Here is a 21,313-nt window from a genome sequence, read left to right on the forward strand (position 1 = left end):
ATGTCGAGTGGCAAGATATTTAAAGTTCCGACTTCTTTGCCGAGCCATTGCCGGCTCAAAAAGCGTTTCATTCCCTGCCAAAAGCCTGGATTGACAGGCTTTTTGACAGCAACTGAAATTTAAACATCGACCTTGAGCTGATCGATCGCCGGCCAATCAAAACAGCGATTCTCGCGCATGTGAACGGCCAAAATCGCTCATTCAATCGCCGATCAAACCTTGCCGATTGATCGCCGGCTCATTAAGCGTTTCACAATTTCGGATATACGTCGAGTTCGATATAAAAACGATTACTCCAAGGGAGGACTCGTAACAGAGCAGCGCGGCCAGTTGTTTGGCTTTGCTGTTGTCAAGCGCATTGAAACTCCGCCTTCACGCGTCCACCGCACCGCACGGCCGCGGTTACGGCGACGGTATCGTTCGCCTCGATTACCCTTCTCCACTTCTTCTCTCAAGATAATGCAGGGTTGTCGTTTGTGTGTTAAGATGTGTATTTAAAGTTGTGAACCATGACTAGGTCTGCTCTGTTGCTCAAAGTTTCACTCTTTAAAGTCGATGACTTTTCCAAGTTCATGTTCTCACGCTCATCACTCAAAATAAAGGAGATCAAATAAAAACAATATATGTAATCTAATCAACCTCCATTGATCCAGTCGATGGAATGATAAGATACTAATTTTAATTCTAAGATCCTTTGCAACTCCAATCACCGCTTTCGCCTCTTCCTTTTCCCTACACTAGCCTTGTCCTGGGAGCAAATCTCCTCCCGGCTCCTAAAGCAAGTGTCATAGTCGCTTCTATGACCTTGCATTTTTCGCGGCTGCTGTTCAGCCTCCCCTGTATCGCCATCTCCAGTTGACCCCGTCATCTCCGACTCCCTTGCATAACAAAACTGTCAGTGCCATAATATCGAGAGATAGAGATCCACAAAATACCTTCCATCTTCGTTTGGGCTCGGTGCCAGTCGAGGCATCTGCTCAACGGGAATGTTATACCCGGAGCCGTCCCCGTGGTGTAGTTCTCGGTGCTGAGAAGTATACATTGATGTGTTTTCTGTCTCTCCGGATGGACGACAGAAAGCGTTTGCATGTTCATTACCACTGTTTGTCGGTACAGCTGCCCTGGATGGCCTATTTGCCATGTTGTACGGGTGATGTCTGTTTGAAAGAACTCCCGCCGTCTGGTTCCGCATCACGCCCCGTGAACTCTTCTCTCGAGAGTGGCGTGACGTGCGAATGAGAACGGCTGGGTCTACCGTTCCAGTAGCTAGGCTTGCCACGACAAGACGGTCCACAGTTAATGACTCTGACTCATTGGCAATATCATTGTCATCTTGGGATTCATCTCTGACTCGTGGAAGTCCGCTTATCACTGGAACATCCGCTGACGAACGGATGAGTTTTGGGGAACCCACGTTTGGTGTTGCGTTTCCGACGTTGGTGTTCTAATTTGGGAATTTTGCATAGTAAATATCCAAGAGATCCCGTGGGGTAGGTCCCACCAACGACAAGATCTCAGTCCAAGGTCCAGATGTATAGTTCAACGATGATGTCGCGTGTGGCGCCACTACATATGCTGGGGCACCAGCGCCAGAAGAGTTTACAGCGTGTTGAGGCGATTTGGGCGTGCTAACAGGAACGCTTTGGGAGGTGTGAACGTGAACGATGTTGACGTTGAATGTCGACATTGCTGAGTGCTTGTAAATTGAAAGGACAAAGTTCAAGAAAGAGGTAAGGATATGGGTGTCTGGAAATCAGATACGATTGCTCATTCCGTATTATAGGTCTAGAAGCTACCTCTTAGCATGTTCCTTCCATGAAGGGGCAGTGGCGGGTGTGAATTACAACCTGCCTGAGGTCGCATGTCCTCAGTATCAAAAAACTAACCTCAAGGCGCGGAATTCCAGTTCCGTGGAAAAAATATACGTCATTTTAGTCGCCGCATGTTATCCGGTCATCAGTTGGCACCCTAATACTTCCGATTGGATGCTGCGCTCGACGGAGGAATGACTGAGCATGTTAAAGCTGCGATGTGTAGAGTGAAATGAAAGGTATGAGGTCCATGTCACCGGTACCATGAGTAGAGGCTACTATTTGAAAGCGATCCTCAGTACAAATTCACTGCTCATAGCACGTGTTGAGGGTGGCAACAAGAGAAGCAAAAGGCGGGCAAAGACATACACACGCAATCGCGATATGCGCCTCAGCCATGTGTACAAAAACGACCTGTGTTTGTCAATTAATCCCGCTCTACATCTTATCACCAGTCGTCGTGAGTGCATGCACCCGTCGACTTTGATACCTTATCTTTAACTCATAGTAAAAGGAAAGCAGCACTGAGAAACCCATATTCCTGTTTTGCAAGCCCTGCACGAATGAGTTGATAGTCTTTGACTGTAGCGTAGGCATGGGATAGGAGGATGAAGCGGTAGTGAGTGTTCAAGGTCCGAGAAATGAGGGTACTTTGTATATGCACCGACGAGCACCTAGGGAAAGGTAGCATACACCTGATATTTCACTGCATTGGTGCATCACAAATGAAAAGAAACCGTAACGCTGCATACAGAATACCAGAGTCGTTATTACAGACCTGGTATAGCTACCGCGGCATTGATAATGATTTTTCGCGTGCGACGGCGGAGTGGGAAGTCAACAGTGCGAGCCACGAAGAGGAAGGGGAGTGGTTGGTGGTGGTTTCTGTGGTTCCGGTCGAGAAACAAAACCATGATGGCAAAATTTGCATCAACGTACAAGAACTGCAAAGGGTATAGGTCACCAGACGAGCACAGGAGAGACGAGGGTACTGTGCAAGAAACTTTGGTCTATGGCTGTCCGTTTGCACATTTACTTCATGTACAAACCAAGATACATATTGTCTGTCATTTGAAAAATTAAACACCACAGAACTCTCCGTGACTTTAAATGTTCATGTATTGTGTTCGCAAGACCCTGCAAGGCATATATCACCGCCATGGCCTGCCCAAGTCAAGAGTCAGCAGCGGAGTTTGAAGTCCTTGACAACAGCAAGAACAAACAACGCGACACTGGTTGTCTTCCACCACCATCTCGTCGGACTCATCCCCCACCCACTCGAACGACAATACGAACATTGTGATACGCGACTGGGGGAATTGGACGCGGGATAGCAAAGTCGAGGCACAGATGAGGGTGGAGGAGCGTCTAGGCGTGTGGTTTTTATTCAATGTTTGTCTTTTTTTCGCTTTGGCACCTGGAACGGCACTCGAAAAACCCTGCAAGCCTCCCCCTTTGTCTGTTCCACCCTCGTTTACCCATTGCACTGGAACATATTTTGCATCGACGCCGGTGCAGCTACACCATGTCGATATGACAGTTGGTGTGCTGCCTGCGTCGTGACGGATGTCCAAGTCTGTGCTCTCCAATGTGGTGGAAATGATGGTTTCGCTATCTCACTTTGTCTATCTTGTTCTTTGTGCAAGTTTATATGGATATTCATATGTTATGTGCTACCCCGTTCATACGACGTCGAGCTCGACATGGACGCCAAGCATCTCTCATCCGGTCTCATCCGTTCGCTGGAATCTGCGGTTATCTCAGAACTTCACACTTCACGCTCATTCTGTATACTACCAATTCGTTGATATCTTGAAGACGCACTACCCTCAACCTCGTGTTTACCCCCCCCCCCCCCCCAACTCACTCCCCTCCCTGTCCTTCGATTTTTACACACATCTATGTCGTGTCATTTCCTAGGCCTAAGGCAGCGCAGCACAGGGTTCCATGAGCACCATTTGGTTTGATGCATACCACAGCAATCTCGACAGCCGATTTCTAATTCACCTTTAAGAGTACTGTCGTCGGGATGGGCGTAGACGTGGGCGCGGGCATGCGTGGGGTGAATATGAACCACAGTGATCCCTCCATAATGATTTCACATGCATCGCAGGGTGTTAAACAAGAAGGTCACGATGACGCTTGGGATGCTCCCCGGCCTCTAGACGGCGCATATATGCACTTAGACGTCCAAGGGCAGTGCATAAATGCTTACGTTCACAGGTCTGAGGACGGTATTTTGGTGTAGATGGTGATGCGGTTGTTCCCTTCAAGAAGCTCGGTGTGCGTGCAGGCGTGTAGGAGGGTTGTACAGTGGTTTTGCAGGCGTGTGTTTGGACTCTAATTCGCGTGCATACGATACGCCATCTCCTGCGGTGTGGTGCGATGGTCATCTGAATTGAGCAGCTAAGCGCTACGGGAAGGAGAAGAGATCCCTTCCATTCTGCGCCTTTCTGCTCAGTACTGAACCGCTTGCCTCTCGACGCCCCGAACTGCTCACTAAATACTCAACGCTGGATTACCCGCGTCGCTTCCCAGACTGACTTCCCAGAGTGAATGAACGCACTGGATGCGTTCTTTGTACAGTTCCGACTTTTGAATTAATGTTGGATTCTCTCTGTCGTCCCTATCTTGCTGTCTGGCAAGTTCTTTTTAGTTCTTTGTTTTCATCAGCACTCGGGACTGGACGTAGACCCTGTATACATAGCGGACGCCGTGGTTGTCTCTATGGCTGTATTTGAGTCTGAGTCTCTGGCTGGCTGGAAAATCAGTCTCTGGTGCCTCTGAGTTTGTACCTGGGTGTCGACTCATAGCACAGAACCTGTGTGTGTGTTTTTTACTGACTGGTTTACCACGACCCCTCTCCTGGCCTATGCCAGTGCCATCTGTGCTGCGCCCAAAAGTGTGCCATCCTCACATTGCATTGCAATGCACTCACCTCACACAAGGCAACAATCGCTCTGCAATTTGACTCTCGATGGATGCCTGTGTGCTCAGCTCTGTGCCTCAAGGCACAGTTCACCGACACATTCCCGTCATCCGTGTAGTACACAAATGCGAATGCTGCCTCTGGTGCGTATGAATTCTTGCATGGGTTTCTGTCACACCCGCCACGTCTAGAACCCAATTCGATCCAAACCCACACGCGTCAACATCGAGGGCGACACCTGCGCACGCATAGAGCATGTCGGCGTCAAGTTTATGGACATACCTGTCCTCGTGCCCGTGCCCGTGCCCGTGTTTGTGTTAATGTTCTCCTTCTTCATATCACTTTCATTATTCTTGTCATTGTAAAAACCAAAATCGAAATTAAATGAAAGAGGAGATGGAAAATAGGACGCACCCGCGACAACAATGGAGGGGAGGCGACTCCAGATCAGATAGGGGCATGGGTAGAGCAGGAATCCGCCTGGGGAGCATTTCAGCATTCAAGTGTGGGGAGATGACAATTACAATAAGGTAGAGTGGGAGTGGGGAGTGTTGGAAGAGGCAGTGTGGAAAAGGAACAGGAGAGACAGGATGGGGTCTTACCCTCCAACATAGACATATCCTCTCCTGGACTGCATAGCGTGCCGATGTTCATGCGCAAGCCCATGGAAAGTATACGAATGATAATTTAAAGGGAGGGGAGCGTTGTGGTACATGTCAAGAATGGAAGGAATGGCAGATTGCAAGTGTGTAGGGGAGCGGGGTTTATAAATGAGCCTCGGACTCGGATTCAGTATACAATAGAATCTATTGTAGTATAGCACATGAGCAACAAAAGCGTGTTTGGCTGTTAGATGGCAAGGAATTTTCAATTTCTGTTAAGAAGCCAGACGAGAATGTGGTTGGAGGTGCTTCAATTACTACCCTACAGCACAAAAGTACATATAGGCCTGATTTAATCTAATTACCCAAGGTATACCCTTTTGACTCTATGGTCTAGAAAACAGCGGTGAAGTGATAGCAATGTCCTGCCGAGCGTGTCAGGCAAAGCGGAGTTTGAATGTCCTTGACACAGCAAGGACAAACAACGCGACTCTTGTCGTCTTCCACCACCATCCACGACCGTGACCCGTCTCTTCCCCCAGCCACTCACGACAATATGAACATTGCAATACGCGACTGCGGGATGGGTCGAAGGATACCAGGGTCTAAGCACAGAGGAGGGAGGAGGAGCTTCTAGGTGAGTGGTAATGTTTGTTTGTTTGTTTTTTTTTTTTTTTTTTTTTTTTTTTTGCTTTGGCGCCTCGAACCGACACTGCGGAAATACTGGAAGCCTTCACCTCCACCTCTAACACCCTCGTATCCCCACTGCACTGGAACATACTCTGCATCGACGCCAGTGCAGCAACACCGTGTCCATATGACAGTTGGTGTGCTTTCTGCGTCGTGACGGATGATGAAGTTTGTGCTCTCCAGTGCAGTGGAAATGATGGTTTTTGTATCTCGTGTTCTCTATGTTGTTTCCTGTGCGCAAACTCATGCGTTATGCGCTACCCCGTTCATACGATGTCGAGTTCTGCATGGAGGCCACGCACCTCTCATCCGGTTCCATCCGTTCGCTGCAATCTGTGGATATCGCAGTGTTGGTGAGTCAGGGTCCCTTTTTCCTTCCACTCTCCCACACAATCCCGACCTCCCACGCTGCACGCCACCCTCGCTTTCTTGACTACCATACTGTCGACGCCAAATCGGACGCACTACGACCCCACACCTCTCCCATTTGTAACTCAACCAACCCCTTGGTCCTCTCTAGGCATGACGTATCCCACGCAGGGCGTGGTCCTCCATGGGTTCTATGGCACCGGCAAGGGGGTAGAACACTGGAACGAGGTGGCTCCCCAGCCTCATGACAAGCGCATATGTGCACCTGGACGTCCAAGGGCAGTGCACAAATACTTTCGCTTACAGGTCTGTGCGCGGTATTTCGGGGTGGATGGGGATGTGGTTGTGCCTTTTGAGAAGCTCGGTGTGCGTGCAGGAGGTTTCACAGTGGTTTTGCAAATGAGTTTTCGACTCTTATGCGCGTGCATAGGCTGAGTTAACATCCCTCATTCATAATATCTTTCACTTTCTTCATCTCCTACAGTGCTGTGCGATTGTAATTTGAATTAAGCAGCCAAGCGCTGTGGGAGGGAGGAAAAACTCCTTTAATTCTGCGCTTTTCTGCTCCGTTCTGTACTGGTACGTATATTGTATCTCATCGTTTGTCTCTCGACGGCCCCTGCTATCTCCCGCTCCATCTCCCTTTACCTCACCCTCACACTAGATAGTTTGACTATTTCAATATTCAGGATTGTGTGATGTTCAACAACTAACCAATGGATTGGTGGGTATTTCTGACCGACGAGACCCGCAAATACCCCTTCTTTGTTCTTTCAAGTGTTCGACACTCATACTATATCTCTGTTTAGCGCTCAGCGACAACAATAGTGCCGTGTACTGTCAGTTCGCTACGCTCTATTCTATGCCCATTGCACTGCTTTTGCAATGTGTGTATATTTCCACACTCCCCCTCTCCATCGCGTACTCATATCCACATCCCACTTCACATTCCAACCACCTTGTCGCATGGCATCGCATCTTTGAGAAGATAGATTCGTACCCAGTTGGAGTGGCCCTCGTTTAGATCTAAGGTCCAAGGTCTAATTAACTTCATTTCTAGTGTTACCTCACCACCGCGTCGAGTCGCATCGTGCGTGTTCCTTTGCATCGCATCGCATTGTGCATATTGTATACCACGGCTCCTCCTTCTTCCCATCCCTTCCCTTCCAATGACATCATTGCAACCTTGTCATACCCTCGCTTGTCCCCGACCGATTCGCTCTGTATCTCCAGTCGTCGTTTTCCGAGCTTGAACTCCAACCGTTGCGGCCCGTGGGTACCCTTGTCACCCACATCTCCATATCCGTGATTTCGATGCCGGATTTCTAATGTCGCATCATATTACATATCCGACCCTGCTCGTTAAGTTTTAAACATCTTGCAAGTTGGAACGTTGACTTGAAACTGGTTTTTAGCACTTAATGCAAACATTAAAAATTTAAGTATTGATTTCGAGGTGGGAGCTGGGCACGTTCTTTGAGAGGTGTCAGATATAATCAGGCATGTTCTGTCGTTTCTTGTGTGATGTACGAAGCTGGAGTGTGCGAGTGTGTGTTACATTGGGGCCTTGCGTCTCATTTGTGCAAACCGAATCTTGTGGGTGATGTCTCACAGTTAAAGTCTGGAAAGCGACACAACACGGTAAATCCAACTTGGAAATAAGTAAATGTCGGGCTACATGAAACCAGGATAAATTCAATTGATATACTGCCATTCTGTGTATTGACACGGATTTCCGGGACAGACAATAAACGAGCAACCACATCAAATCCCATGTCTGAAGCAAGTATTAGAGGCGTAAATCCCCAGCAATCCTGACTGTTGCCATTGATTCCTGGGACTGCTAGCAGGAGCTTCAAAACATCAATGTGACCATGATAAGCCGCAAAATTAAGGGCTGTAATTCCACTGCAGTCAAAACATGTTTGTTTGAGGTCCATCCCAGTAAGAAAGGAATCCATGATTGGATTATCATTGCTTTCACCAGTGGGAATGGTCAATGTGTAACGAGGTTGATTGCCTAGGTCCACATCAATGCCTGGGACAGTCAGAAGATGCTTGACAACCTCTGTATGACCCGCAGATGAGGCAAGCATAAGTGGTGTTACTCCCTCAGCATGCTCCCAGTGCTTGTTTTGTGATGACAGAAGACCGTCTACAATGGGCACATAACCCTCAACGGTGGCACGTACAAGTGCGGTGACACCCTGGAGACTTGGAACATCCGCCTTAATATGAGACATAGGAAGAAGAGCCTTTACAATGTTGTTGTGTCCACGCAGCATGGCAACAAATAGTGCCGTGAGGCCATTCCTATCCCTTAGGTTGGGATTCAGTCCAGGGATGGAGAGCAGGGCTTTTAAAACTTGAAAGGAATTTTTTGTGGCAGCCAGTAGTAGTGCAGTGTGTCCATTGTCATCTTGGGAGTTAACGTCAATTCCAGGCGCCCTGATCAAGGCACACGCAGTACCTGTATGATCCTTTAGGCAGGAATATAAAAGTGCGGTTCGTCCAGCCATGTCCGTGGCACTGACATCAATATTTGAGCATGCAAGCAGGGCATGGACGGCGCCAACATGTCCCATATGTGATGCATGCATGAGGGCAGTAGCGCCTCTGGAATCCTGAGCATTTGGATTAATTTTTCTTGTCAAAATAAGGGCCTGGATAATATCTATGCGTCCAAGATTGGAGGAGCACATCAAGGCCGTGAGTCCCCTCTTGTTTCATAAATTAACATTGATGTCTTTGCGAAGAAGAAGCATATTGACAACAGATTTATGGCCTTCTTTGCACGCGAGAGTGAGTGCAGTGTCTCCGCTGTTTGTTTGTGCATTGATATCAATATCCTTGCATGCAAGAAGTGATTCGACTATTGTGGTATGCCCTTTCAATGCAGCGAGTGTAAGAGCTGTGTGTTTCTTGACTGTCCGCGAGTTGCAACAACTGTCCCAGAAGAACGGTACCCTTAGACCATAGTATGCAATCACATGGCTGGGGTTAATCCAACTGAAACCAATCCGAGAATCAAGCAGTGGATAATTGGGAGTTTGGAGTACAAATTCATGCAGAGTCTCCGTTGGATATGATTCCTCGTTACATTCTCCAATGTGAGCTGGCCAATTCTTATATGCGTATTCAAGTAGAGGAGCGTCCTGAGATTTTACAAGGGCATCAAAGGCAGCATATGAGAGCTTGTCCAGCGTGGTAAAGCGAAAAGCAGTGAGGTAAGAAATGCAACAATTTGCAATAAATGTATGTGGTGCTGGCATGAGCTTCTGAGGCCAATCCTTTAAAAATTCATATACTGTATGATCTACATAGAGATTTTGGCTCAATAACAGTACAAAAACAGCACTGGTAAGGTGGAGTAACTTACGGAAAAGGACCACAGTTCCACTTCTTGGCTGGATTTCAATAATCCCACAGGATGATGTGTGAGCATATCTTGTGCAGGAATGTTCCTTTCATTGAACGAGTGGCTTCCCTCTTGAATAGCAAGCGCGTGCTCGAGTTCAGCAATGGTCAGAGGACGAGGAGCGTGAACTATCCACGTCATTGCACGCTTTACAAACGACGGGTAGTCCCCCTTTTGCGCATCAATCCGGTCCATGAGGGAGTAATACATTGACTGTATATCATCAGAGAGGCCGTCTAGGCTGTTGGATAAGCTTGTCATAGTAGTGTATCCCTGTAGGGACTGTGACCTCAGCGCCGCAAGTAGGAACCTGAAAAAAATCAATCAATTGTACATTTAAAATATCACAGCAGCTGATACGCACATTCCACCCGAAATATTCAAGATCTTATTGCATATTTCCTCGAGAAAACCTTCATTTCTCCGCAGTATCCGAGCAACACTAGTTGTCTGCGGTATAGTTTTCTGGAGAAATAGACGGATATCCCCAAGATTTTGGTCTCCAATGGTCATGTGTATGATGTCTTGTGGAAAGCCAAAAACCTCGAAACCCATGATTCGCGATGTGAAAAACAATGATACTGTAAGGCCTCTAAGAATAGATACAAGATCCATTTGTTCACGGTCTGGCAACTCGTCAAGGCCATCCAGTACGACCCGAACATTTTGGAAAGGCAATAGGATAGTGGAAAGTATGGCAACCAACTGGGATTTTGAAGGATGGCTTTGCTGTGTTTTGTGCACATTGTACAATTTAAGAACCTGCTTTTCAATCAATGAAACACCCGTGTAATTCTTAAACATCTGGGCAATCAAGGAAGCCAGGTATTGTGAAACAGTCCTGGGTTCGTTGTGTCGGCAGTACATGAAGAGAACGGCACTACTGCAGGCGACATCTGATAGGCACAGGTTTATAAGGTATTCAATGACAATCGCCCTAGTATTGGTGGATAAGAACACTGCGGGCGCCGACCGCTGTAAGTTAAACATACAGCAGAAAACTTACATGTCTTATGTAAGTTTCGCTGTAAGTTCGACATACAGCACACGTGTATGAAAAACAAACAGTCGGCAAAGACATATTGTGTTTGGTGGCTGTATGCCGACCAAACACAATTGCTGTAAGTAGACTGTAAATAGAATAAACACCGAGATTACACAATTTCTTTTTGTCCGGTGTTAGTATAATATACACAATTGCTGTAAGTCATACAAACAGCACTTGTGTAAGTAAAACATACACACAAAGAAAACAAATTGTGTATGTCATACTTACACAATTCCTGTAAGTAAGTGCTGTAAGTTAAACATACACCTGAACTTACAGTAATCGACTCGCTGAGCGAGTCGACAAGCGCGCGAAGAATTCGCATTTTTGGCGCGATGTCGACTCGCAGACGATGATAACACGATGGCATGCGTCGTTCTGGCGACTCGCTGCCCTTTGAAAAATCTCGCAGTCGTCAATGTGTAGTGCGCGATTCATTAATAAATATGATATATTTTCAGCGTTTTGCGCAATTCTATTTATTACACTCGTTGGGTACTTAATATAGCTGGCGCCCTACCTGGCGCGCCTACACCCGACTCACCTGCAGACATTGAAAATTCTGAATCTTTGGCCTTCCCTAGTGTGAGTCTGCAGTGAGTACTTTAATCTGTTCGTTTGCCATCGTTTGTCACCACCATCTATAAATTGATCCCACTTACACAACTTTCCCGCAGCCTTTCTTATCACCAACCACAACCACAACCACTCACTCCCTCGCTCACTCGCTCTTACCGACTACCACCCACATCGATCTCCACACCCACCCGCTTATTCGTTAACCGCGAATCTCTTACCATGGCTGCACTCATCTCTCAAGTCGTTTCGGCCATCGTAGGCTTCAAGTATGGGTTGAAGCACAGCATCGCGTCGGGATGTTGGATAACGGAGCGCGTATCCGCGTATGTGGGGTCGGTTTGTGGGGAGGTCTTTCGTTATATCGAAGAGCGTAGCGATACCCCGGTGATGGTCAGAGGTCGCAATCGTACGCATCGTTGAATTTTTTTTTTTTTTGAATCTGCTCATCCCAGTTTCGTTAGGCGCTCAAATCACGGATGTCGAAGCCCAGAATTTACGCACCACCGACGCTGACTGCAACGCCGACTTCGAGGAAATCGAGGACCTCCTTCGGATTCGTCAAGAAATAATGGATCTTCATACCCTTCTCGACAACAAACGCGCACTCACCCGGCCTATGACGCCCGAAGCGCACAATATCAACATCGACCGATTCGCTCTCGACCATAGGCACCGGCTGAACGACATCGCTATCGAGGCGCAGATTCGCGCCAAGTATCCGTCGAGGAACGAGTATCTCGCAATCTGCAAGAAATACGAGGTTTCCCCCTTCCGCACCTAGCAGGCGTTCTCAGCGTCATTCCAGCGTCTTTATAACTTCTTGGGGGACTCACCCACTACCCTACTCCCCGTCATCTTTCTAATCGTTTTCTTGTTTTCTTGCTTTCGATTTTCAGTATTTGATCTGCTGTATATACACGCTCACTTTTGTATTCAACGATACCTCTAATGTGTAGTCTACTGTTTCATATTGTATTATACTGTCGCATATCCATTTTATTTCTCAGTCAAGTTCACTCCGGTTCATTCATAATTAATGAAATAAGTTGGCTCGCCGAGTGACCCGTTGATAATCGACTGCTCGTATGATGGGTGAGTCAGGGAGTTGTGGGTCAAGATGTCCTTTGCGGGGTGTAAACTCTGCGGGTGTTGCGATAGAATTGCCAGTGCCGTATTCGTTCACAAATTCTCTACATCCTCGCAGAAGCTGCCGGTACAGCAGCAAAACGAACCTCTAAGCACAATCGAAGCTAAAACTACATTTATCGGCACGATGAATTAACGCCTCCAACTAGACGTCACGATGTGTAACCTAAGACATGGTAATAACGCAGTACGTACCTGTTCATTAACCCGGTAATATTGAGCTTTGTGTAGGGAGAAAGGTCGTGCACATCCATGGTGAGATTAAAAAAATGTGGTTAGGATGAGATGAGTTTTACCTGCATAACCACTCGTCGCTCAGCCTTTCCAGTCCTGATATCGTACAGCGTGAATGTCCCGTCGGATCCTATACTTGCGAGCACCGATGATTCGCTCATTAAATCGTACAGATGTGATAGTTTCGGTTGATGTTGGGAAAGTGAGAAGATGGATAGATTGATCCTCGCTTAAACGCAGCTTTCCCGGGAATACATTAAGAGGCTAAAGGGCAACGGTTAAAGGATTAGAAATTGAGCTCAGTAAATAAAAGAAGCGCTGATGCGGACATGCAGCGCTGTCGTCCGAGGGTGTTGACTTACCACCTCCGTATTCAGGTTATCGTCTCCAACGGCCCATAGGCTTCACGTTACGATCGACACCGCAGCTAAGAAGCCTTTGACCATCCGGAGAGAAGCATAGCCCTGACGCTTTCCCTTGTGCGCCTGGGGAATTTTGGCGATCGGTTTTCGGGTTGCAAGATTGTGGAGGATTATTCCTGGTTTATTCCAATTCCATCATTTAGTGATTATCGCCTGCGTGATTAGAGAACCCACGCACACACCTCCATCCCAGCTTCCACTGGCCACACCTGTTAGGGAGCCAGGTCGCCTGTACAGGACCTCAACAGCATCGATGTGCCCTTCCAGACTGTCCACAAGCGGCTTCGCGAACATCCTTTCCATTTTAACCGCATTCAAAGCACGGGTTCGTTCTCTCGCACGGGCAAAGGGTGCATAAGGGGGTTTAAATTCCGAGATGTAGGCGTCGGGGGTCTCCAGGCCGCATTGGCAGATGTGTGTAGACGGGTCATGTTGGAGTACTGAGATTTTCTAAGCTCTTGCCTGACTCTTCATCCTCCTCTTTCTCAGAGGGTGTCGACTGAGCCAGCGGCGTGGACGTACGGCCATCCTTCCAGCGTCCTCCAATCCCCCGCTATCGCCCTCGTGTCATTACCAGCCAATCGCACCTTGGGTTCGAGACGGCGGCGCTGCGATGAGAGTTCGCACCGCGGGAAAGATCTGGGACAACAGTGTCATGTGAGTGAGACTCTTCCTCTTTTTCTGCTCACTTACCTTCGCTTGTATACTAGTTGATGGCGGGGTGCGCGCTATGACAAGTCGCGTTGTCGTACACGATGCGCCTTGTTAGGAATGTCCTGCCAAGGTGCGTCACCACCCTTTATCAGTCTTAATTACTGTACTAACCTTACCTGCCATTCCTTCTTTGAGATCGACGATGACGACGACGACACAGGCGGGGTCAAGGGAGCAGAGTGACGAACTGCGAATACTTGTAAGTTACCTACGCAGCTGGAATTTCACGCTTGCTCACCTCTTGTCTTTTCAGCGTGTCTGTATCGGTGTTGTTGGCGTGCGACTGCGATAGGGAGTTGAGGGGTACTGCGACGGCAAGAGGTCAGTCATTGGAAAACTATGTCATACTCTGATGCTCACTGTTGTTTTACCACTTCCAGTCACTTCAAATCACCATCGTTGGCCTCGTATCTTCTTATGGATCAAGGGTGTCGGGGGCTGTCATAGGAGATGATGGAAAGGACCTTTACTTACCCAAGAATGCCCGCCACAACAGCGTACGCACACCGGAGACCGACTGACACCGGGGTGCGTTGCGATGAAAAGAAACCGCTGGCCAACGACGAGCGCGTTGCTGGAAAAGTGCGTCAATGCTGTAGGTATGGGTTATCAAGGTTTCTACTCACCGTTTTGTTCCCACTCGCAACCGCGCCAGCATGTCCGTGTGTCTGTGCGTCAAGTCAAATTCCACATAGCATGCATTACGACGGACACTCACTATGGCATTGCGTTCCGAGTGCCCGCCACATCTGTGTACGCAGCAGGCTGTGAAGTGTAGTCGGTGAGGAGCGCCTCACTGGCAAGGTGCGTCAGCAATGTGTTTATAAACTGTCAGGTTTCTGCGTACTGTTTTGTTCCCTGTCGCAACCGCGCCCGCGTGTCCATGTGTCTGTGCGTCAAGTCAAACGCCGCGTAGCATGCATTGCAACGGACACTCGCTATGGCATCGCGTTTTGGCGGCATGTTGTTGACGAGAGAGGCAGAGGGGATTGTCGAGGTGCGTCGTCGACGTTTGCAATAGGTTGGAACTGCAGCGATGGGCGGTGAGTCAGTACCAGGGCGCCGTTTAGGGGATGCTGCTCACCATACTACATCCTCAAGATTGTTCTGTCAAGCACACCGTCAGCGCCGTCGTTGAGACTACATACTGCAATACACATACCTTGTAGAGGTGCGTCGTCGACGTTTGCAATCGGTTGGAACTGCAGCGATGGGCGGGGAGTCAATACCAGGGCGTCGTTTAGGGGATGCTGCTGTCACTTGGCGCAGCGGCGAGGATGTGGGAGGTAGATGTGAGAGGGGGACAGCATGCAGAAACACTGCAGCACATCGGTTGAGTACACATCCAATCACAATACACAAACTCTACTCACCTGGAGATATGAATCGCGCCTTCAAGGACCGCCGCTGAGTGCAACATTGACGCGTCCACTCCCATCTCGCTGCTCTGCCACTCTGGAATTTCGTTGTTGGTAGCAGTAGAGGTAAAAGCAGAGGACAGGAACAGGAACAGGGTCGGGGTCGGGTAACGAGCATAAAAAGACGAGTAGCTCGGCGTCGAGTTCGAGTGTTGCGACGCTTCGCAGGAAGGGATCGAGTGATACGATCCGTACGGTCAAGTCGTCTGGACTTTTGTCGGTCGTTTCGGGTGCTGCTTCTGCTTCGTCTGATAGAGATAAAGATAAGGAGAAGGATGTGACTGCTGGTGCTGGTGTTGTGGATGAAGGTAGGCCGCGCTCGAAGGAGATGCAACTGCAGGCAAAGGGGTTGCCGACTTCCCCACCGCTCCCGCCGCTCCCTCTCTCTGTCGACTCGCCGAAACTGAAGGCGTCGCCTTTGCTCCCGTCCTTGATGCCACTTGCTTCTTCACTCACACATCCACCATCCTCATCATCCCTTTCACATCCACCATCCTCTTCTTCCCCCTCCCCTTCCCCACATGCACATGCCCATCCACATTCACATACACACTCGCCACCACCCCTACACCCAACTAAAAAATCATCAACGCTCACCAACACCACCACCGCCTCCATCAACAAACCCCTCTCATCCATCGACTCCCTACTCGCATCCGACGTGCCCACGGGCGCTACACTTGAGATCGGCATCCCATGCTCATCTCGTCGAAGCGGAAGCGGCATCCCCCCCGCGAGCGAGAATGTCGTAGACGCAACAGCTGTCCCAAACTCTAAGTAAAGGTAATAATGTAAATAAAATAAAAATAAAGAAAATAATAATACCCTCCTGTCGTTGATGGCGACGAGTACGACAGGTTGGAAAATTAGGTCTGCTCCCGCCTCCTGCACTGCTCATGAAGCCGCAGACTAATCTACTGCATTCCACAAGTACGTAGGTAAAGTCGAGAGGAAATGCAGCGTTCTCGTTCATGCACTCCATGCACACGATACACTCGTGCTGAGCGTTGGCTGAGCGTTTTACCAGCGTTTACGGATTTCGCCAGTCCGGGAGACATGAAGAGGTTTGAACGGGAGTTGGGTTTGCTTCTGCGCGAATTGGCGCGTTTGGTTAGATATTGTATGAATTGCATCGTGTTTGTATGCGGATGAAAATGGGTTGCAACAACGATAAGCACCTTTAAAAAAAGGGGGGAAGGGAAAGGAAACCTTGAATATTTTCATGAACCCAGCAATATTGGGTTTTGTGCAGGGAACCAGGTTGTGCACGTCCGCGACGGGGATAGCAATCTCATCGAGACCACGGAAGCGCTCTTCAAGCCCGTGGAACTCGTCGGACTCTTCCTCTTCATCATGTTTGTAAGGGAGAATGTGTCCGAGCCAGCGTCGTGGGCGTACGGGTCGCAGAGCTGCGCCTTTATCTCAGCGTTGAGCTGTTTTGGGGAGGTGGATGGTTAATCTGCACGTCTGCACGTCTTTTTCCGCCTCGTATGTAGTCCTGTAGAACTTGGATGTTAGATGTCTTATGACGAAGACGAAGATTAAGGTTAGATATAGACAGTATGGAATCACGACGTACATTGAACGCAGAGCGTCATGGAAGGGTGGACAGGCCGAAGACGATTCTACAGAACGATGGCATTGGTTGACAGGTCACGCAAGACAAGCTGGGGAAGGAAACACACCTGCGCGGGGCATCAACGGCGTCTTTCCTACAAGCTCAACTGACAGGCACACGGTGTGTTTCGACTATGATCGACGACTTTGACTGGGGAGACACTATGTAGGACATCGGAGAGCTAGGGGGATCAGGAACACAATCTAATCATGAGCATCAGTATATGATACTCAGATTCCGCGCGTCTAAGCGTCACCCTAGTCGCTGAAATCAACAGTGTCGTCTTTTTGGGTAAAAATGAACTGGCGCTGACGCTATGTGTAGACGGGGGCGTTGCAGTTGCGTTGGAGGTTCTGTCGCTGGCGTTGACGACGGCGATGCTGCGAAGAACATGAGAAAGGAGAGGCCTACAGGAAGGGTGCACGGGGTCATGGTGTAACGTCAGTGCTCGCAGGGAAGTTGGCGTACCCAGAAGAGGGGGAAAGAATAAGTTGTCCCAGTAAAGATTGCCGATTAAAGGAACTATTGAGGTCTGCGTATGTTGTGCGCAAATTTTAGACCTGAGAGACAGCGAGAAAGATGGGAAGCGCGTCAACATGTGCTCCTCCAATTGGCGCATACAGATCAACTTTCTCGGTATTAGTTATATTGACAGAAGCGAGTTAAGTCTTGAAGCTCGTCGGTGCATACGGTGTTCGAGGTAACGTGCAGGAAACATGCACGATTAGGGTACATGGGTATAGTGGGAAGTACAACTCCAGGGCGCGCTGAGCGTGTTCGGATCCGGCCGGCCCGGAAGACGTGTGCCGCGGGAAGCACCTCAACACGTGCTCCTCCAATTGGCGCATACAGATCAACTTTCTCGGTATTTGCAGTTAGATTGACAGAAGCGAGTTAAGTCTTGCAGCTCGTCGGTGCATACAGTGTTCAAGGTGGCGTGCAGGAAACAGGCACGATTAGGGTACAAGGGTATAGTGGAAAGTACAACTCCTTCTGTTCAGGGCGTGCTGAGCGTGTTATGAGCGTGTTCGGATCCGGCCGGCCCGGAAGACGTGTACCGCATACAAAGAGCTTCACGCGCGTGCAGAGCGCATAACCTGCGCGTGGATATGACCGTTCCGGGGTATGAACGTGCTCCTTCCGTGAGCTGACCCGCCTCTCTGACTCGTCTACCAGCGCCATTTCCACCAGCTCCAATGTCACTTGTGCCGTTTCATCTTCCATCAGCACCGTATCTGTTGGAAGAAGACTTGAAGCCAGTGACTCACTACGCTCTCCGCTCCAATGCTATCTGATTCACGCATGAATATGAGTGTGGGCTTGCCTGGTCGGCTGCCCGTGATATATTGAACAATTTAATAACGAATTAATCTAAATCAAATATATCAGATTCTTGCAAATCAGATTTTGCGATACAGATCCGTCCAGAGATATACGTATTACAAACTTCAACTTACCTATGACGAAGTATGATTCAGGACCTGTATCGTGACCGGCTTAACCCCCGCAGATTGAGCAGCGACCAAATAACGTGCGTTTGAGTGGAAGATTATCGTGTTGCTCAGTTGTCGAGACCCTATCGTGTAGATTTCACCCCGACCTTGCCCTTCGACCGCAGATTCACCTGTTCATGGAAGTGAGCCGTGGGCACCGATGTCCTGGAATGATCAGAACGAAAATTTCTGCTTACCTCTCGTGAAAGGGACGCATGCGACGGGCGACGGCTTTTAAACCAGCCTCATTGAACACGATGACCGGTAGCATAGAGCGTAGTTTGACTCGTCAAGTGCGCTGAGTGTGTAACTCTGATTTCGCTGTCATTCTGGACTTTGCTTCGGAGTTCTAGCACCTAAAAAGGGGGTCAAAACCACAATAAGTTACGGTTTGAAGATCACTTAACCTCCTCGCAAATCCTCCTTGCTCACAACTCTATAATGGTATCATTTAAGTATGCCCTGTACCAAACACGCATTACCTTTGAGGTATTTCTAATGCCTGACTTTCAGACCTGATCCCACTAGCTACTCGCAGACATTAAAACCACGTAAAGTTATATACACATTATGAGTGCGCGTAACTACAAATGCTGGCTACAACTCTAAATTTTCTAAATTTCCCTCATTTGCGTTGAGGAGCCCGTAATATTGCGCCTTCGAAGTCAAGAAAGCGAACAACTAAGGTAGACATTGCTATTAGATATAAAAGTTGAGGCCAGATGACGAATTCTTACAGCAAAAAGATATGGTGCCCAGTTAGCGTAAGTGCATGCCATGACAAAAGCAATGAAGGGACCATTGGTTCTGGCATAGTGAAGGAGCGTATTTGCAGGCTGTGTTTGAGTTTCACCGACGCCAACAAAGGGCTGGCTCCGCTTTTCCCACAGATAGATGAAGCCATTAGAAGATGCTGCAATACAGACTTTGCGACTCTCCGCCATGGTTACTGCAATCGCCTGTGTCATGTGAGCCTCTGTGAACATGTTTGAGCGTCAGAAAGCATAAGATACGGCAAAAGATCAAACCTTTTGGACTTGAGGTAAGGGTCTGCAGAACGTAATTATTGGCTACGTCAAAGATATGTACCTTATTAGTGTGGCTACCGCACACCGACAGTTTCGTGCCTTCAATGAAACGGCACTGCTTTATGAAGTATTTGTGGGTGGTCACGGAGTCCCCAACGGCTAGGGTCTGGAGAGGAGACATATCAGGAGTTTGGTAAACATCAAAATTGCCGTTGTTGAGATTGTTGACGATGATAACAGTCTGGTCGCTCGAAATCGCAGCAGATCCGCTACATGAGCTTATCAGTCGAATATAAGGTAAAATATGTTAATATGCGTACATCCCACTGGCGAGTTTTTTGGTCCAGAGCACTTCGCCATTGGAAGCGTCCCGACAACAACTAGCAGAATTAAGAACAGTTAGAACAGTTGAACAGCGTGGTTAATTGATATTACGTTGATAAACATACACGTCACCATTCTCTAGTCCGAAGGACAGCAACTTTTCATTTGTTGACCCGAAGAAGAGGACCGACGTCGGAATACCAGGTCGGTTACTGGGAGCTTCCCAGACGAGATTCGCTGAGCCAGCTACAGGCAATAAATAAATGGTACAGAAGAAACCAGGAATAACCCTTACCGACTGCATCAACAGAATACATCTTAACAGCTCCGGAATGACTGGAAGCAATCAGCCTGCCGTTTATCTTATCAAATACGAGGTTCTCCACGATGTCATTTGGGGTGAACAGCTGGATTACGGTTCCTCTCTCCGTGAAAGGCTACGAGAGAGAATTAGTGACTCGCTAGGATATCCTCTGATTGGCACACCTTAACAGAACGAGAGTCCATTAAAAACATGCTCATACCACCAAAAACATTCCCGACGCATAATACGGTTGAGGGCTCCCTCGAAGGTAATTCGGTATACGCCCACGCTAGGCAACTAACTTGCCCCCACTGCTTGTTCTCGAGGACTTGTTCAGTCCGGAAAGTTTCCGTGTTCCATATAAAAACCTTGTCGCGGTCACCTATTTTGTTGCATCAGATTCTCGTTCCAATAGTGAAAAGCAAAGAAATAGTATACCTGCAGCGACCAAAAATTTTCCATTGCTCGAGAAGAGCAAGTGATCAACGTGTTCAATCCCTGGGTTCTTCAACTCCTTCGCAAGGACGAAAGAGCTATTCTGTTTCAACGGTTAAAGTAAATATTCTACATTTCAAATGTCACGACGTACCAAGTTCATGATGTATAAGTAGGTATAAGTAGACAGATAGGATAGCACTGTGGTGTACGGGCAAATGTGGCAAAATGTTTGATTTGTGGGGTGAAGGTACTTTTATTCAAAGCCTGCCGTGTCTTGTCTTTAAGATTGAGTACGTCGTGTTGCCTTTCAGCTCACCGGAGATATGCCTAGCGCTGGATCCGCCTTTCGACACAAGCGGGTCATCAACGAGACGACAGCGTGTTTGTTTCGTTTATTCTCTCACCCGGGATCCCTTTCACTATCACTATACAATCCGAGCTTTGTTATTTTTCAGTTATGTTTGGGTGGGATGCTTTAGCAGACTTCAGTTTCTCTCACTCTACTAGAAGAAGTAATCTAACTACAGGAGTCGCTGAAACTACGTATTTTTTACAGACTGTCGGGTCGTGGTGGAGGAAGAGCGAACCGTGCGAAAATGCTTGAACGAGAATATTATAGTGCACAGATTTCCATGCCGCTTCGGCAACTCGCCGAAGCGGCATGGAAATCAACACGGTATATCAATGCTGGCGCGCGACCGGACCACCTTTCCGACCTTCTTTGTTCA

General features: G+C 48.3%; 5 protein-coding genes across 5 annotated transcripts; all 5 read right to left on the reverse strand.

Annotated features, from left to right (window-relative positions):
- Positions 1–706: 706 nt before the first annotated feature.
- JR316_0012015 (uncharacterized protein) lies at positions 707–1,687 on the reverse strand (the record flags this gene model as incomplete). Its single annotated transcript, XM_047897656.1, has 3 exons — positions 707–878; positions 936–1,444; positions 1,502–1,687. The coding sequence occupies 3 exons, from the start codon at positions 1,685–1,687 to the stop codon at positions 707–709; spliced, it is 867 nt and encodes a 288-aa protein (XP_047744065.1).
- Positions 1,688–7,975: 6,288 nt separating this feature from the next.
- On the reverse strand, positions 7,976–10,900 carry JR316_0012016 (uncharacterized protein; the record flags this gene model as incomplete). The annotated part of the gene is made up of 5 exons (XM_047897657.1): positions 7,976–9,025; positions 9,173–9,595; positions 9,781–10,129; positions 10,184–10,794; positions 10,886–10,900. 5 exons carry the CDS (start codon positions 10,898–10,900, stop codon positions 7,976–7,978), a joined length of 2,448 nt encoding a protein of 815 aa, XP_047744066.1.
- Positions 10,901–12,479: 1,579 nt separating this feature from the next.
- On the reverse strand, positions 12,480–12,846 carry JR316_0012017 (uncharacterized protein; the record flags this gene model as incomplete). The annotated part of the gene is made up of 2 exons (XM_047897658.1): positions 12,480–12,678; positions 12,788–12,846. The coding sequence occupies 2 exons, from the start codon at positions 12,844–12,846 to the stop codon at positions 12,480–12,482; spliced, it is 258 nt and encodes an 85-aa protein (XP_047744067.1).
- Positions 12,847–12,907: 61 nt separating this feature from the next.
- On the reverse strand, positions 12,908–13,551 carry JR316_0012018 (DDB1- and CUL4-associated factor 13; the record flags this gene model as incomplete). The annotated part of the gene is made up of 3 exons (XM_047897659.1): positions 12,908–13,090; positions 13,240–13,364; positions 13,431–13,551. 3 exons carry the CDS (start codon positions 13,549–13,551, stop codon positions 12,908–12,910), a joined length of 429 nt encoding a protein of 142 aa, XP_047744068.1.
- Positions 13,552–15,356: 1,805 nt separating this feature from the next.
- Positions 15,357–16,362, reverse strand: JR316_0012019 (uncharacterized protein; the record flags this gene model as incomplete). Its single annotated transcript, XM_047897660.1, has 2 exons — positions 15,357–16,153; positions 16,206–16,362. The coding sequence occupies 2 exons, from the start codon at positions 16,360–16,362 to the stop codon at positions 15,357–15,359; spliced, it is 954 nt and encodes a 317-aa protein (XP_047744069.1).
- Positions 16,363–21,313: the final 4,951 nt, after the last annotated feature.

This window comes from Psilocybe cubensis, chromosome 11 (genome assembly GCF_017499595.1).
Source record: "Psilocybe cubensis strain MGC-MH-2018 chromosome 11, whole genome shotgun sequence".
NCBI lineage: Eukaryota > Fungi > Basidiomycota > Agaricomycetes > Agaricales > Agrocybaceae > Psilocybe > Psilocybe cubensis.